The 16,250-nt window shown below is 35.1% G+C and overlaps 3 protein-coding genes across 5 annotated transcripts; 1 reads left to right on the top strand and 2 right to left on the bottom strand.

Annotated features, from left to right (window-relative positions):
- The first annotated feature begins 264 nt into the window (after positions 1 to 264).
- LOC146941963 (uncharacterized) lies at positions 265 to 3,468 on the top strand. Its single transcript, XM_085755887.1, has 2 exons — positions 265 to 1,003; positions 3,142 to 3,468. The coding sequence occupies exons 1-2, from the start codon at positions 351 to 353 to the stop codon at positions 3,170 to 3,172; spliced, it is 684 nt and encodes a 227-aa protein (XP_085612013.1). The 5' UTR covers positions 265 to 350; the 3' UTR covers positions 3,173 to 3,468.
- A 40-nt stretch (positions 3,469 to 3,508) lies between these two features.
- On the bottom strand, positions 3,509 to 8,294 carry RGTA1 (RAB geranylgeranyl transferase alpha subunit 1). The gene is made up of 8 exons (XM_085755886.1): positions 7,994 to 8,294; positions 7,740 to 7,896; positions 7,439 to 7,599; positions 7,245 to 7,349; positions 5,709 to 6,482; positions 5,410 to 5,590; positions 4,498 to 4,681; positions 3,509 to 4,165 (listed from the first exon to the last, which is right to left on the bottom strand). Exons 1-8 carry the CDS (start codon positions 8,107 to 8,109, stop codon positions 3,780 to 3,782), a joined length of 2,064 nt encoding a protein of 687 aa, XP_085612012.1. The 5' UTR covers positions 8,110 to 8,294; the 3' UTR covers positions 3,509 to 3,779.
- A 2,085-nt stretch (positions 8,295 to 10,379) lies between these two features.
- On the bottom strand, positions 10,380 to 15,027 carry LOC146941965 (uncharacterized). Of its 3 annotated transcripts, XM_085755890.1 has the most exons (4): positions 14,817 to 14,889; positions 13,547 to 13,809; positions 11,239 to 12,922; positions 10,380 to 10,811 (listed from the first exon to the last, which is right to left on the bottom strand). In XM_085755890.1, the coding sequence occupies exons 1-4, from the start codon at positions 14,842 to 14,844 to the stop codon at positions 10,456 to 10,458; spliced, it is 2,331 nt and encodes a 776-aa protein (XP_085612016.1). In that variant the 5' UTR covers positions 14,845 to 14,889; the 3' UTR covers positions 10,380 to 10,455. The 3 variants fall into 3 exon arrangements, with proteins under 3 accessions (XP_085612016.1, XP_085612015.1, XP_085612014.1); XM_085755889.1 differs by lacking the exon at positions 10,380 to 10,811 and having other exon boundaries at positions 10,986 to 12,922; positions 14,817 to 15,027; XM_085755888.1 differs by lacking the exon at positions 10,380 to 10,811 and having other exon boundaries at positions 10,986 to 12,922; positions 13,547 to 13,815; positions 14,817 to 15,027.
- Between the last annotated feature and the right edge of the window lie 1,223 nt (positions 15,028 to 16,250).

The raw sequence follows: 16,250 nt of genomic DNA on the forward strand, positions 1-16,250 counted from the left end.
ACATATATTACAGTCCTATTCAATTTAAAGAATTAGTCTATGTAGTTGAAGGGGAAAAAATCCAGTTTACATTAAAATAAAAATTAAACTGGTAGTTTATCCTATCAATTTCTTCTAGAAAAAAGTATAATGATATTTATTTATTTATTTTTGCGATAGAAGATAAGCTTTTAAAAACAAAATGATAAGCGTGGCGGCTGCCGTCTAAGGTCAAGTTGAATTTAAACTATTGAATCTATAAACTTTTGAATTCCGATTCTCAAAACACACACACACTCACACTTATTCTTCTTCTCACACCCCCAGAAAAATCTAACACCCTCACCGGAGGAAATTTCTCATCGGAAAAAATGGAGATCACTGAGAAACAAGCGATGTACCGCGACATCGGTTTACAAGTCATCATGATCCTCGCAATGGCTTTAATCTTCCTCAGCATGCACGGAATTCCACAAAAATTCCTCGCTAAACTCCGATTCCAAAACCGAAAAGCAATCAAAGCAAAGCGTCACTTCGTACGTGGCGCTCAGCTTCTCACACAAGCTAGATCTTCCAAAAACAAATCCAGATCCGCCATCAACAACCTCGCAAACGAAGCCTTAGGCGAAGCCGAAAAAGCGATCGAACTCGATCCAAAAGACGCCGCTTCGTATCTTCTCAAAGCTATGATTCTCGATCTTCAAGGTTTTCGTACTTCCGCTCTTGAATCACTCGACGCCGCGTTGTCTCCTCTCGCCGCCGGTTCGCTTGAGCAAGGTGAACGTGGCGATGCGTTGTTTAAGAGAGCTGAGTTGAAACTCGCAACGAGTGAACGCGGACGAGTTGACTCGGCGTTAGCGGATTTGACTGAGTCGGTGATTTTGAGTCCGAAGAACGCGAAAGCTTGGTGTGCGTTGGGAGAGTGTTATGAAGGGAAGAAAATGGATGAGGAAGCAAAGAAAGCTTATAAGGAAGCTCATGAATTGGCGCCACAGTATTCTGTGCCTGTAGAAGCACTTAACAGGTTGGGTTCATAATCGATTTTTTGTATAAGCTTCTTTCAGATTATAATTATATCGTAGTACTTAACTTAAATCGTTGTTGTTAAATGCTAAATTAAAAGACTTATGGGTCAAGAGTAGGCGTTAATAAATGATTCTGGCGCGTGTCAGTTATAATCTGTTGAAGTGTAAAATATCATGAAGAGCAAAGTTTCGGCAAAAATCGCTTTTGCTATGAAATATTTATTCTTCCTTCTGGATTAAGAAAGAAACGATTCACTGCTTTATTAAACGAATCTTTGAATTTGACTTATCCGTTCGTTGTTTCAAAACCAACTGAAAATAAAACGAGAGGAACATCAGGACGTTGAAGTTAAGTTGTGTTAAAAGGAGGACATTTTTTGCTAAAATTGGAAATATCGATTAACTAATGCAGTTGTATCATAGTTAAAGTGTTTTTTTTTTATTTTTTGAAAATGAATTATTTGAACGTAATCACATGTATCGGTGTCAGGTCACTGCTGTTAGACAGCGGACACGCCTTTGATCAAACGTGTCTATGCTACCATGTTTGCTTTAATCGCTTTTTGCTCTCTTGATTCAAATTGAATTTTTAATCTCCTTTCGTTTGGTAAAATGTTATATAAATGTAATAAAAGGGAGCAACTCTTCGACCCACATTTATAAAATTAACACGTAGTTCTAACATTTTTTTTTTTTTTTTATGTGTATGCGTTTGAAGTGATTTTGAGAGTGGAGAATGCTCCTCTCCTCTCACGATAAAATATGCCAAAACAAGAAAATAGAGTTCATATACTTGCTATTTACAGATTTATTATAGGCATCCTTTTCAATTTTCCATGCCACAATCGTAATTAGGACTACGAATTATTCAAAAGGTGAGTTAGTGTGGACTACGTGAACCCCACAATCTGGTTTTGGTTTTGGTTTCATCATATAATTTCATGCACGTAATCTGATGTTGCTGTTTGATCATCATCTAAAAATGTTGGAACCAGTAACTTGGATGTCAATATTGAAAATTTGGTACCAAGTTTGAATTTGTCTATTTTAAGAAAAGTTTTCCACTACATGCCTAGATTTTCACACTTTTGTTTCTTGCTACTGTTTTTCCACGTCTGTCTAATTTAGCACTGAGTCGTTGCTACTTACCAGTAATATTCTCTTTCAAAAACACGAGAAGCCACATGGGATGTTGCTTCTCCTTCTATTATCAATGGCCAATTTTTGTATTTTATAATTTGCCAAATTTCAAGGTGTATCTCTTCCGTGCAACTTTTGCTGTCTTGAGAAAATTGCTTTTTTTGACCCTTTCACTTGCAATTTCATGACGTGGTTGTGAATTCATGGAAGCATGGCATTTAAGCTTCAAATGATTGAAAATTATTAATTTTATTAATTGTTAATTCCTTTACTTTGTTCCTTCACTTGTTTTCTCTTTTGGGTCATGTTAACCGGTGCCTCCGGGACATTGTTTAAAGAGGCTAAAAGTAGAAATTGGAAGTCAAAAAAGACACTTTTTAAGCTTTTAATGTATTGATTATACAGCTTTCAATTTTTCAATGCAAATATTACTATATTTGTTTCCTTAACCAGTGCCCCGGACATTGGTTAACATTTCTCTACTCTTTTTAGCTTTTGATTCACAAATGGTAGTTGTTAATTATTTTTTGATTGAAAACTTGTTTTAGTCATTGACAATAATTATGAGACTTAATTTAGTCCCTACCTAAACAGTTTAAGCATTGTATCTTCAAAGAATGTTGTGAATTAAGTTGTCTTAATTTTTTTTTAGAGATTAAAGGTTTTTTTTTTTCATGAACTTTGGGTTTCACATTTTTAGCCATAATAAAAACAAGTCTTCACTCGTGGGTTTGTATTAGTGGGACGTAATTGAACTTATTACTGATTTATAACCTCAACCTCATGTCTTTTCGCTTGTATAGAAGTATAAAATAATCTCTTAAAGAGTTTTGACTATAACTATTGACCAACAATTCATGGCATCACGGTATGGTTTCATTAGCAAGTATTTTGTTTATAGATCTAATGTAGTCATTTAATTTTTTTCATCAACAACAATAGGACTCATACCACCGATTGTCTCTGATACTAACTTTGTCTATTGAGTTTGATTCAGCAATGTAACAAAAGATACGGAGCAGTCTTGAACTTCTATTGAGGAAGAATGTATGTTGGAAAGGTGTTTCATTAGCTATGGCACCATGTCATTTCGGTGTTTCTTGGCTTTGGCAGGATGTAAGAAGCAAATGTGGCGGCGCTTTGTTAAGGCTAAGCAGTATATCAGCAACATCAAAGCTGTTCTGAAATGAAAAATAAATAAATTTGTGTACCCTAGTGTTGGTTTCTACTTGGTTCTCATTTTTAGCCATAATTTGTTATACATCACTATAAGACATGTGAAATTGAGTACTTTGTTGAATGAAAAATTTCCCTTTTAACATAAGACTTATCATTCGTAAAAAAAATGCATATTAAAGATCGCATTTTCTCAAGGATCATACAAATTGCACCTTCATTGCAAATTTGGTAAAGGAGTGAGATTTGAACAAAGGGATATCACTCATAAGATACATAATTTAGTGTTGATGGTGTTTAAAATAAGTTAACCAGAGCAATCATAGTATCAATATCCACACCTGTGATGTCAACAACGACCAAAAGTTAAACAGTTACAGAAATGTCCTTTATCTTAAACAATGAGTGAACCATCTTCATAAAGTATATCTTCTTTATACCATAAACAAACCAAGGTCACTATAACTCTTCATCATTTAAGCACTTCAGAGTAGGCAAAACTTTGACAATAAATGACGTGAAGTTCTCATCAGCGACTGCATTTCCTGATATGTTCAAATCAGTCAAGTTCAAGCTTTCAAATATCAAGAAAGCTTCCCAAAACTTAGTGGCACTATAACTGCCACAAAGGATTTCAAAACGGTCCCAGGCAAATACTTCAGTATGTGCTAAAGGCGAAGAGCATAGGTATCGTCTCGTGTCAATTGAGTGAGAGCCTAGCTCATTGCAAGAAATATTCAACACTTTAAGCGACTCTAGCGATCTGAGAGGCCCCAAAGCAGTAAAACTACCAAGTTTATTATGACTCAGATTTAAACAATATAGAAGTTGCATGGCCTCCAACCCTGTCAAAAAATTCAGTGTCAGACCCTCTTCCAACTTCTTAGAAGCAATGATAGCAGCTAAAATTGCCAAAAGTGATAGGAAAAGTGGATATTGCAAGAAACAAAATGAAAGTAAATTTATTAATTTTCATTCAACCATTAACATCAATATTCTCATTAAAGCTTGGGTTAGCAAAAAGTGGATAACTTGAGCGACAGCAGGATCAAGCACAATGGCATATTAGAGTTTATGTTGATGACCACACCCAGTAATAATAACGCTAAATTATAGTGGTGTTTGAGTGGAGGGAAAAGGTAAGATATAAAAAAATTATAAATTATAGCATTTCTACCTTCAATTGATCGAAGTTCATTGTGGCTAAGGTCGAGCATTTGCACCCACAGTAAATTCTCAAAAGACCCCATTCGTGACAATGATAGATTTTGTAACCGTAGACACACATAACTAGTATTTGTTTCTGATGCGTCTTTATAGTAGTGGCAATATGGTAGTAAAGACTCTCTAGATGAAGTTATCTGCATGATCCTCATAACATGAACAAATAAAATTATTTATGGTGGAAGGAATATAAAATTTGAAATATTACAATCGTTGCTTCAAAAAAAAGCTTCTAAATTGAAGTGCATTTTCATAGAAAAAAACAGTTGACAAAAAAAAAAAAAAAAAAAACAAGTAGAAAATTACATTCAATCTGAGAATTCAAGCTCGGAGTTCGTTCTAAAGTATTTTCTTTTCCACTTTTTTTTCTCATAACCAGAAGAAAACCACAGAAGGAGTAAATTATCAGTCGTGCATGTACGAGGCAGAGATGCTCCCATCAGAAATTCAGACAGCCAATTCTACAATTGTGCGCAGGGCATAAATTATAGGCCCTGTCACAGCCCATTAACTCAAAAATATTCTCCATCATCTAATTTTTTGGTAAAATTTCTTTGTACTTGTCTCTTTTCCTATTTCAGCATAAACTTTTCTTTTGACTGCTGAGCAATCTCATGAACATTCTACTGTTTGAATTGTTCCATTTCTTTCATTCCTTATCTTATTCTTTGACTTAGACTAACACTCCAACTTGTTAACACATTTTTTCAAGCACAGAGTTGGCTATAAAGTATTTTTGTTTCCACATTTTTTCTCATATCCAGATTAAAATCACAGAAAATCTTTAGTTTTTTTTTTTCTTCCAGAAAATTCATTAAAAATAAATACACTAAGAGATGTTCAATACTGAAAGAGAGTAAATTACCTGCCGAAGTAATACCAGACTGTGCTCATCCTTGTAGTATAGAGAATGTGTTGGATCCAACTTCATCAGCTCGGTGTAAAGCTTGAGAACTTCTTCGGTATGATTTTTTCTTTTATCATGTTGGGGTGATAACAAATCAAGAGCAGTGAAAAGTCTTGCAAGTGTAAGCTTTCTAATTTTACTACAAAAATCAAACAAAGCACAGCATCAAATTGAAATATAACTGGAAAATATGGGAAAAGAACTTACTAGGTGGCATCTCAAACCATAAAGCAATACATTTATCGGATCCACCATACCAGTCTGACAGCGAATCTTGAAAATTAGTTATTTCTTGATCAATTGCCTCCATGCACCAATTGGAAGTTGTTGGAATATGGTGATTAGTGGATACAGCGGAATTTGATTCTTCAAAATGATCAATTTTTCGGAAATCATTGTCCTTCCATGAAGTCAACTTTCCACGTTGCCCGTCAACAGGTTCTGTATGAGCAGTCTGTACACACACTTCAAAAGTAATTTGGGAAGGATCCCCATAATGATATCCATTTGAAGATAAAATACCCGTAGAATGTCCAACGGTGATCTCTATAGAATAGGTTTTCGATAGTTTGAGCTCCATATTTCCAATGTTTAGGTACACGACCCAAACTTGAGCAGTACTCGAGTTATTCGTAGAAAGTGGTTTCCAAACAAGATCTTCCTTCAAGAGTTCAGATTTAACAGCCACTGTAGATGAGTTCACACCTTCAACTGCTTGATTGAAATATAGAATTACTGGAAGTGTTTTAGTGTCTGATAATGTACTATTCAACAGAGACAAACCAGAACCATGTAGGTAGTTGTTTCCATTCAGGGTTATATTAGCTCCATGAGATGGCCAAGATGAAACGAGTAGAGGAGAATCATTTTTCACGGTTTGATCAATAAGCCAAAGATGATAAAACCAACCACTCTGATCATCTGAATCAGTAAAAATAGCATTTTCGACATACTCATACTCCTCTTGCAAAACCTTTTCTTTATGGGAAAATCCTTCAGCCTTTCTTTTAAATAAAGTAGATAAAAGCACGCTGAAAAATTATCAATGGAATGGAATATGTATTAATAGAATTGATTAATCAAGAGCCACATTAAACAAAATCTCAAAGAATGTAATTTGTTGGCTACAAAAAAATTATACTGAATGCAAAACGAAAAAAAAGATTCTGCTACTATAAAAGCATAGTACATATGGCCTGGATGTAGTACACACATGTCACAGACCATAAACTTCCTTGCACTGTTGAAACATCTCTCATATTCAAATGATAAAATGCATTGCATCATGATCATTCAAGATATTGGAAGCACCAGAAGGGTTAAACTTTTAAATGCAAGCAACGGTATACAATGAGATTGTTTATGGGAATCTTCTAGAATGCTCCAAAGGTAGCAGCCAATTGATTATTAACCATACCAAAAGAATATTTTTTTTCAAATACCTAGATGGGTGTAGGCATGCAATCAAACCACTGTTGTTGTCCACAACTTATCACGCATAAATACCAGTACATATCCAAAATATATGTCAATGTTTGTTTCCAGAACATAAATAAAAAAGCAAACAAAAGTGGACAAATCAATTTTGTGTATGCTAATATGTAAACAAGATATGTGATAAAACAATGTATCATACAACATCGTTCTTAACATTGAAATTTACTGCTTTTTCAGAGACAAGCAAAACAGTTTATGACAAATATTAAAATGAGCGAAATTGCATCGATGAAACACATGCAACAGTTTCAACCATCACTATAATGATCTGCTGAAAGAGTGAGTTTTTAGCATACCTCCTATTATGCCACGCAGAGTAATTACTAAAATTAACCCCTATCACTTTCTCTGTGTATTTCAACTCATCCTCATCGGATATTTTCATTAGTGCAGTAACAAATCTGAAAGTAATATCAAAAAAAAAGTGTCATCATCAGCCTCTCAAATTGCAAATTCCTTTTCTTTTTATCAAAAGGGATAAATATTTAACCTTCGGTAATTCCAAGCGTGAAAATTCCGTGCATCAGCCTTCTGAAAATCATCCAGAAGGCGCAATTCATTATCTGTGGATGAATGCCCCTTGCTAAGCACCCATTTTCTATGATGCCATGCACCATAGGACTTGAAATTCTTCTTCAACGCATTCTCCACCTAAACAATACAAAATAACCAATCACAATTCCACATTTTGCAATGACATAGAACATTGTTCGGATTTTACATTAAATCTACATATATACTATTCAATTCAATTCAATTACTTGAAAAAGTAAATAAAATAAAAATCTCACCAGTTTGAGCTCCTGATCAAAGAGAGATGTAACGGAATCGGAATCGGATTGAGAGAGATTGTGTTGAACGGCGAGTTTTCTGTAATTCCAAGCTGTGTAACATTCTGGATTAATTTCTAGAAGCTTTGCGCTCAAATCTAAAGCTTCTTTGGTATAACTGCAACCAGATTTATTCAAAAACCAAAAAATCAAAACGAAAATAAAAAAAATAAAACCAAGCGAAAGAGAAGAGAAGAATGAAAAAAAGAACGTACATGCGATTTTGGTGATTGGCGAGGAATTGAGATTGAAGTGAAAGAAGCTTTTCAGCTTTGACTGATAAAACTGATTCATCTTCTTCCTTCAACGGTTTGCGAGGTCGACCGTGCATTTTGTTCGAGTAAGGGTTTTTGTGTGGTTTAGTTAGAAGTTGAAGCGAAGTAGCTGAGGGAAGAGGCGGTGCAGAGAACCTAAGGCGCGGCGATGGCGGAGTAGAGAGAGGTGGTTCGCGGATCGGAAGGAGCAGAGGGAGGGTGGCTGACAACGGAAATCAGTGGGTTTGTTTGAGAGGAGAGTAAGAGATCTTATGTGGATGCTGTATTTATAGAGAAGTATAACTATATTACTTAAGAATTAAGAGTAGAAATATGTGTGACGACTTACAAGATAAGGAATATGGTGTCATTTAAGAGATAAGTACAAAAAAAATTTCTTTTTTATTTTGTAAATGAAGTGGTAAGTATCATTGAAACTCACACACACTCTTACGCTTTAGATTTGAATCCTCTTAAAAGTGTTATATGTTTTGCATACTTAATATTCTATCCAGAGTATTTAGATTAGATGGTAAATGTCATATTTCTGATCAATAAGAGGTTTCGAGTTCGAATTTAATCTACAAATGTAGCAATGTTAAATTTCTTGAGGGAAAGATTTTCAATCTTCGTGGTCCTATCAGATTCGAGAGATTAGTCTCTGCAATTGCATACAGAGGATACCTATTCGGTAAAAAAAAAATACTTATTTCAAACTTGATAAAAAAAACTGTTTTAGTCCCTGCTAAAATAAATTTTGTTTAATTATCCTTAAACTCTTAAATTTTTTAACGATTCTTTTTATACAAGTTTAGAACACTATGAAAGGTTCATTTACTAAAATCTATAATTTTTTAACATGAAATAAATTAAATATGAATTTTTTAAAACGACAAAAGTTTAAGATATAAGTAACAAAAATATGGACGTAGAAATCAACTTTTTGCGATATTTTTTTCGGAGGACCTTTTAATAACGTTCTTAACACGCCTGTAAAAAATTGTTGAAAAACTTAAGAGTTTAAGCATAAATTAAACAAATTTGGATTGAGTAAGGACTAATATTGAGTGCAGAAATTTTTTGTAGAGATTAAAAATGCTATTAAAATTAAGTAAGGACTAAACTTACAAGGTCGCAATTTTGTAGGGACCAAAAACATAATTAACCCTTTAATGAATGTCTATATAAAACTTTTTTTTTTCATTTAAAAAAATTAAGAGTTGTGTAGATCCTCTTTTTAATAACTTCATTTTTATCTTTATCTCTCTAACCAATCAATCTTTGTTATCTAAATAATTTTAGTTTAAAGGTTGAAAATTCATTTTCACATTGACTAGCATCTATTTGTATTGAGTTCTTAGAGCCAATCTAGAAATGGATTGAGGTTAAGTATAACTTTTATGCAGAAATATCACCAGTAGAGATCATGAATCAGTTGGAAACGCATGTGATCAATGAATGTTTTTTGTACGAGCAAAGCAACCAGCCTTAGCTATGGTAGTAACCGTAAATCACTCAACCAAGTGTAACTTAATTGGATTGGATTAGGATCATTTCTAGTTACTTGATGGTTTAAGTAGGTCCTCATCAAAGCATCCACACCTAACCTAATCAGGACTCCCACTAAGATGTTTTTACAAAAGGATTTTATTTTACGGATATACATACAAAAACTATATAATTACACTGTTTATTTCACTAAAAAGTTAGACTGTGTTATGCATACAATCCTCTAAACTTTTTGGACAACATTATTAGAATATTATAATGCACTCTTTAATCACGTAGAAGTTTATTTATGATTAGTTAATTTATCTCGTGAGACTCCACATGCAACTTTATAGATTAATATCAACACATCCACACATTTATTCTGTATTTTTTTAAGCAAAAAATAGATAATTAAACAAAAAACAAGTACAAAAGTTGGAGAACATGAACCTGACCCAGCAACCATGAAATCAACCCTAAAATGATATTAAAACAAATGATACAAAAGTGATAAAACAGACCGGACGAAAATCCAGTTTATGAAACCACGTGTATAGGGACAATACACACCAAACACAAACCAGCAAACCCAGCACGGGGAACGAAACCGGATCGGAAAAAAAAAATTGTGTAAAAATCCTCAAACATTATAGCAAATCATAGATGAGCACATACTCATCTCTTGAGGAACGGTATCTGAAATTGACTAAATCGACTGTTAACACGGTAAGAATTTCCCCAATCCACAACTTACAACAAGTATGGTCATTTCTAGCCAAATCATTCCAAATTCATTCACAGAGGATTGAATCGGATATAACCATATCAAACTCAGTGCAGAAGAAGCAAATCCAAAACTCTGAACCCGACAGATCTCAACAAATCTGGAATAGAATCAAGAAATTAAAGATAGGACATCAATCCACCGCAATTCAATGATATGATGTCGGATCTGAAACACAAATCCGGAACTGAACACTCCGGCGTTGATGGAGCCTATCCGAAAGGGTTTGAGAGAGCCGCAACGAACAAAATAAACATTGTTTGAGCCGTCGACCATAAATCAGCACGAAACCATCCGCCGCCGCCTTGGAACCACCCAAAAATGAACCAACGGAGACGACGGTGGTGAAAAGAAACCAAACCAGAACGAAGCTTCTAAACAACACTAGAAGCATCGTGATAGCGGCTGCAATACAATAACCACCAAAGACCTCCGGCACGGCCCTCAGGAAGAACTGGTAAGGGTGGTGCTGGTGGCTATCCCGTCTGTCGCACAACCACAAACCTATATCTACATGGTGGAATTCCGATTTGGATCAGAAGGGAAGAGAAGAGATTGGAAGTTGGAAGGCGGTGGATTGCTAGAGAGAAGGCAAAGGATGTTTTAGAGAGGTTTTTTTTTACATTCATTCTGTATTAAACACAAGATAGCTTCAATATAACAGTGCATTACCATAAGTAAATAAATGGTTTAAAACACCATAATCAATTATAAATTATCAACTTGCTTTGGTTCATATATCATAGCCTATACTCTATTTTCCTGAGTGACACACCAACAAAGAAAAAATGTTGAAAATCCTCAAGCTTTCTAATCCTCTAATGAATGTCTGCTCCTAGTTGGATCTTTCTTCCATTGTAATCATTCAATTAATAATAATTAATATTAATACTTGAAGCCTCAAAACCCACCTCTCAGTACAATCATTCGCCAGAGACCATATCTCCATTGCAATTCTGTTTGTTCATCTCCACGCTCATCGCCAATATGTATCCCTCGGGAGCAAATGACACTTCTGTGACAACATTCCCAATATTGATCTCTTTGGATTGCAATTCTGTTAACTTCCCACTTTCAAAATTCTCTTGATTATTCAAAACAAATGACTGGTACATCTCTTTCTCATGAAGATTAGTTGATATATCGCTCCCAGAATTCTTCATGACTTCTGAAAGGAATGCTGCTTCAGATTTGATTTCCTGGATGCCAGCTAATGTCTCTTTCTCATGATGATTAGTTGAGACTCTGTTCTCAGAATTCGTCATGGCTTCTGAACGGAATGCTGCTTCAGATTTGATTTCCTGGACTGCAGCTAATGTCTCTTTCTCATGATGATTAGTTGAGACTCCGTTTTCAGAATTTGTCATGGCTTCATCTGAAGGGAATGCTGCTTCAGATTTGATTTCCTGGATGGCAGCTAATGTCTCTTTCTCATGATGATTAGTTGACACCCCGTTCTCAGAATTCTGCATCGCTTCATCTGAAGGCAATGCTGCTTCAGATTTGATTTCCTGGATGGTAGCTAACGTCTCTTTCTCATGATGATTAGTTGACACCCCGTTCTCAGAATTCTGCATGGCTTCATCTGAAGGGAACGCTGCTTCAGATTTGACTTCCTGGATGGCAGCTAATGTTTCTTTCTCATGATAATTAGTTGATGCTCCGTTCTCAGAATTCTGCATGGCTTCATCTGAAGGGAATGCTGCTTCCGATTTGACTTCCTTTATTGCAGCTAATGTCTCTTTCTCATGATGATTAGTTGACACTCCGTTCTCAGAATTCTGCATGGCTTCATCTGGAGGGAATGCTGCTTCAGATTTAACTTCCTGGAGGCCAGCTAATGTCTCTTTCTCATGATAATTAGTTGATGCTCCGTTCTCAGAATTCTTCATGGCTTCTGAAGGAAATGCTGCTCCAGATTTGACTTCCTGGAGGCCAGCTAATGTCTCTTTCTCATGACGATTAGTTGATACTCCATTATCATAATACTGCATGGCTTCCGAAGGGAATGCTGCTTCAGATTTGATTTCCTGGAGGCCAGCTAATGTCTCTTTCTCATGATGATTAGATGATACTCCGTTCTCAGAATTTTTCATGACTTCTGAAGGGAATGCTGCTTCAGATTTGATTTCCTGGAGGCCAGATTCATCATTAGCACTTGCCAGTGATTCTTCCCCATTATTGATCTTTGCTCCATCACCAGCATTGTCAGTGTTAATACGGCGCTTCTTATTTCTATGTGGTTTCTTCTTGGAATATTTCCCTTTAAAGCGTGATTTCTTAGACTTCGGAGCTTTCGAAGCCTCATCAGCAATGGATTCCGTTGCCCTTTTTCGGGATGGAATGACAGTCAAATGGCCAAACTGGTTTTCAGAAGCCTGGGATGCATTTGTCTGGATAGCTAATAAAGCAGTTCTCGCGGCTTTTATCTCAGCTTCCCTCTTTGTTTTTGCTGTTCCTCCAATATAGAGCATCCCTCCAATGTCAACCGTACACGAATATAATGGTGCCCTACCTGGTGGTGTGTCATCCTTTTTGCTCTGATACAATGGCATTGCATAATTCATTTTCTGTGCATATTCCTGAAGTAAATTCTTGCACAATCCAGTTTCATGCTGGAAGAAAACACCATTAAAATAATCAGAACCAGAAAATATACAATAACTCGCAAAGTTGTAATATATATGAATACAGAACTTAGTAAGGCATTTATATCTAGTGAAAATTGAATAGGGAACCTCAAATATAATATGCAACAGTTATATTTCATCTCATTATAAACTATCAAGTTTTTTTTTTTTTCTTTCTTTCTGACAATATAAACAAGTAACAGAAATATTTATCAAATGAAAATTTAAGAGTATCTTTATTTTCAGAAGAATAATATTGGTGATGAGCTCACGGGTAAGAAGGCAGAGAGAAGATACAGCACACTCTCAAGTCTTAATGAAAAGAAAAAAGAAGCAAATACCAATCACATCAACAAAACAATGTACACCAAACTGTTGCATACTAAGAACACTAGAGAAGCAACCATTAGCTAATCAACGTAAAGATGGCGAGAAGATAACCACTCTTGAAAGTTGAAAGTAGAAAAGACAGGAATTTTTCCCACAAAATAAAAACTTCAAATATCCCAATGAGCTGAAGAAATGTGAAAAATAATCTGCAACGGTCACTACACTCGGAACTTTCAATTACTACCAACAAAAAAATTATAATTTGTAAAGACTACTTACAACAGGTTGAGTAATAGACTGATTAACTTCACCAGTTTTAGCCAACTCCATCAAAGCAACCTCTGCAGCTGACTGCTCTGCTGCTTTACGATTAAAAAATCCAGTCAAAGAATCATACCGAACATCATTCATAATCACTGTTGACCTGAAAGAAGGTTCATGGGAAGGCCCTTCCTTAGTAGTTTCATACACAGGTGTGCCGAGTCCTGCTTTCTGTGCATACTCTTGCAATTGGCTCTTGAACACATAACAATTTGAAACACCTACCACTTAAAAAAGAAAGCAAATATGAGTTGAGCAACAACAATTAAGTCAGATGTTGAATGAAGGAATCAAATTACTGCCTGCCCTATGAAAGTTTAATTTTTGTCGTTAAACAGTCATCTGACACCTTAGAGAAAACCTAAATCGGCCACTTGTTGCTTCTCAAATCTTACATCTTGGTCCTAGAATGCATCTATTTCAGGAAACAATGTCAAAAACCACTGAGCCTTTTTTCACAAAGTTGGGTCGGATACATGAATCAATAAAGCCACAAAACCCTGTCCAAGGATAAACTATTTACTTGTAAATTACTCTTACCGATTTAATATAATTCTCGTTGGTCTCTCTAAATGTCTAACTATTGGACTTCTTCCGTTAATCATCAACCCTCCTTACTAGAGTCAATTTTCAAATCAATTACTTTGTCTTTATAATACTTTCAAAAGAATAATAATATTAATCATAAAACTAATTTCATTCCACCCCTTCAAACCAAGTGATTGAACTTAAGTAGTTAACGAGCTCCAGTTAAGAAATAATCGTTCACAAGACCCGAGTATGAATCATAACTGAAACAATTACGGACCAAAAGGTTAAAGACCAAAAAGAAATTCTGACCCCTCCCACAAAAAGTGAGGGAATCCCTCATTTTTTTTTCCTCCCTCCAAAGCCCTCCACTCCCTTTATCTTCCATCACTCTATAAGATGAATCAAGTGTTTCTGTCCTAGGGTTCCTAGATCGTTGCAACAAGTTTATCTAATTTTCATTAATAAATTAGTACTTTTTGTATCTATCTCTAGAAGTTACAATCTTTTTCATCTACTCGCCCATTCAAAACAATCAAAGATCAAGTTTTTACAATCAAAGATCAAGTATTATGGGAATATAAAATAGAAGTATTGGTGGTGAAAATAAGCAGAAAAATATGCTTTTTTTTTCACAATTGCGTTGCAAAAACAAACCCTGGGAAAGTAAAAGAAAAAGGAAGAGAATAATAGTTAGTACCTTGGAAATCTTCGTTAGTGGTGGACATGGTGAGAGAGGTTTGAGAAGATGAAATTGAAGAGTGGTTGGGAGTGATAATTTGTATGCAGTTTTTGGTATAAATAAAAAGTGAGAACAAAGTTGTGTGTACGGTGAGGCCTGTGTCGGAATCTGCGCCGTTGTGATTCTATGAAAAGTGTCTCACACGCGTTTTTCTTTTCTTCTCTTTTGTGAGTGAGGGAACATATCGTATATTATTTATTTTGGATTTTTTTATAAATCATATCGATCTAAATCTAATCTAAATTAAGAATATTTCTGGTGTTGTCAAGAATATTTAGTGAGATTGTCAAGAATAAGTGAAGTGTGAGATTAGTGTCAGGAATAAGTCAAGATTTGTATGGTGAACTTAAAGAAAGTGTCAAAGACCTTTGTTAACAATATAAAAGTATAAATAATTGATGAGTTTATTGAAGTAAAAATCAATTTTTAAAGTTATAATGTAAGTTCATTTTTAAAAGTTTCAACGTAATGAATACACAATATTTCTGGTGTTGTCAAGAATATTTAGTGAGATTGTCAAGAATAAGTGAAGTGTGAGATTAGTGTCAGGAATAAGTCAAGATTTGTATGGTGAACTTAAAGAAAGTGTCAAAGACCTTTGTTAACAATATAAAAGTATAAATAATTGATGAGTTTATTGAAGTAAAAATCAATTTTTAAAGTTATAATGTAAGTTCATTTTTAAAAGTTTCAACGTAATGAATACACGATGGTCAAGATTTAATGTGAGCAACCTATCAATAATTAATTAAAATGCTAAGAAAAAAAATTTAGGAAAAAATGCTAAGAGACATGATCTGACCTAGTTAGGAGAACAATGTATAGTACTGTAAGCTTCGTGTTAGCTTGAGTTTTAGAATGGAGGAGGTGATGTACCGACAAGCGCTCTGACGCTCGAGTTAGTTATTTGAGCAAAAATGAGGGTTAAGACTTAGATAAATCGTACTTTGGAGGGTGTTCATGATCTTGTTATACTAGCTCTTGCAGCTCCTTGGCCTTCATGTCGGAAACTTTTGTAGCAACGACCCCAAGACTGCTTGCTCCAATATAGGGAACCCCTTCGAATCCTGCTCTTTACCCAAACAGTTTCGCTCATTCCCAAAATAAAAGTCGAAAATGCCCCTACGCAACTTAACTTGCGCTAGTGCATTTGTTACGTATGTTAAGTCACGTTACGTGACTCAACATGCGTAAGTGTTATATGAACGTGACTTAAGTCACGCCAAACTACAGCACTAGCGCAAGTTAACTTGCGCTAGTTGGCCGGTGAAGAACAAACGTTTTTCCAACTTTGGTCAGCTTTTCAACATTCAATGTACACGTTTTTTACCACTTCACACGTTTTTTTTTACCACATTTATGTTAGATATAACCTAGGTTCACATTTCTACC

Source organism: Medicago sativa, chromosome 3 (assembly GCF_051527215.1).
Source record: "Medicago sativa cultivar Bolivia chromosome 3, Bolivia_mono, whole genome shotgun sequence".
In the NCBI taxonomy this organism is placed as follows: Eukaryota; Viridiplantae; Streptophyta; class Magnoliopsida; order Fabales; family Fabaceae; genus Medicago; species Medicago sativa.

Bases quoted from the DNA above. Each gene is read 5' to 3' on its own strand.
- LOC146941963 (XM_085755887.1), top strand. From the start codon at position 351: ATGGAGATCACTGAGAAACAAGCGATGTACCGCGACATCGGTTTACAA. The intron at 1,004-3,141 runs GTTGGGTTCATA...AGTTTGATTCAG, and splicing joins CCTGTAGAAGCACTTAACAG to CAATGTAACAAAAGATACGG.
- RGTA1 (XM_085755886.1), bottom strand. From the start codon at position 8,109: ATGCACGGTCGACCTCGCAAACCGTTGAAGGAAGAAGATGAATCAGTT. The intron at 7,897-7,993 runs GTACGTTCTTTT...ATCTGGTTGCAG, and splicing joins GCCAATCACCAAAATCGCAT to TTATACCAAAGAAGCTTTAG. The intron at 5,591-5,708 runs GTATGGTGGATC...TGATTTTTGTAG, and splicing joins CAAGATTCGCTGTCAGACTG to TAAAATTAGAAAGCTTACAC.
- LOC146941965 (XM_085755890.1), bottom strand. From the start codon at position 14,844: ATGTCCACCACTAACGAAGATTTCCAAG. The intron at 13,810-14,816 runs GTACTAACTATT...TTTAAGTGGTAG, and splicing joins CACTAACGAAGATTTCCAAG to GTGTTTCAAATTGTTATGTG. The intron at 12,923-13,546 runs GTAAGTAGTCTT...GTTTTCTTCCAG, and splicing joins AGTCTATTACTCAACCTGTT to CATGAAACTGGATTGTGCAA.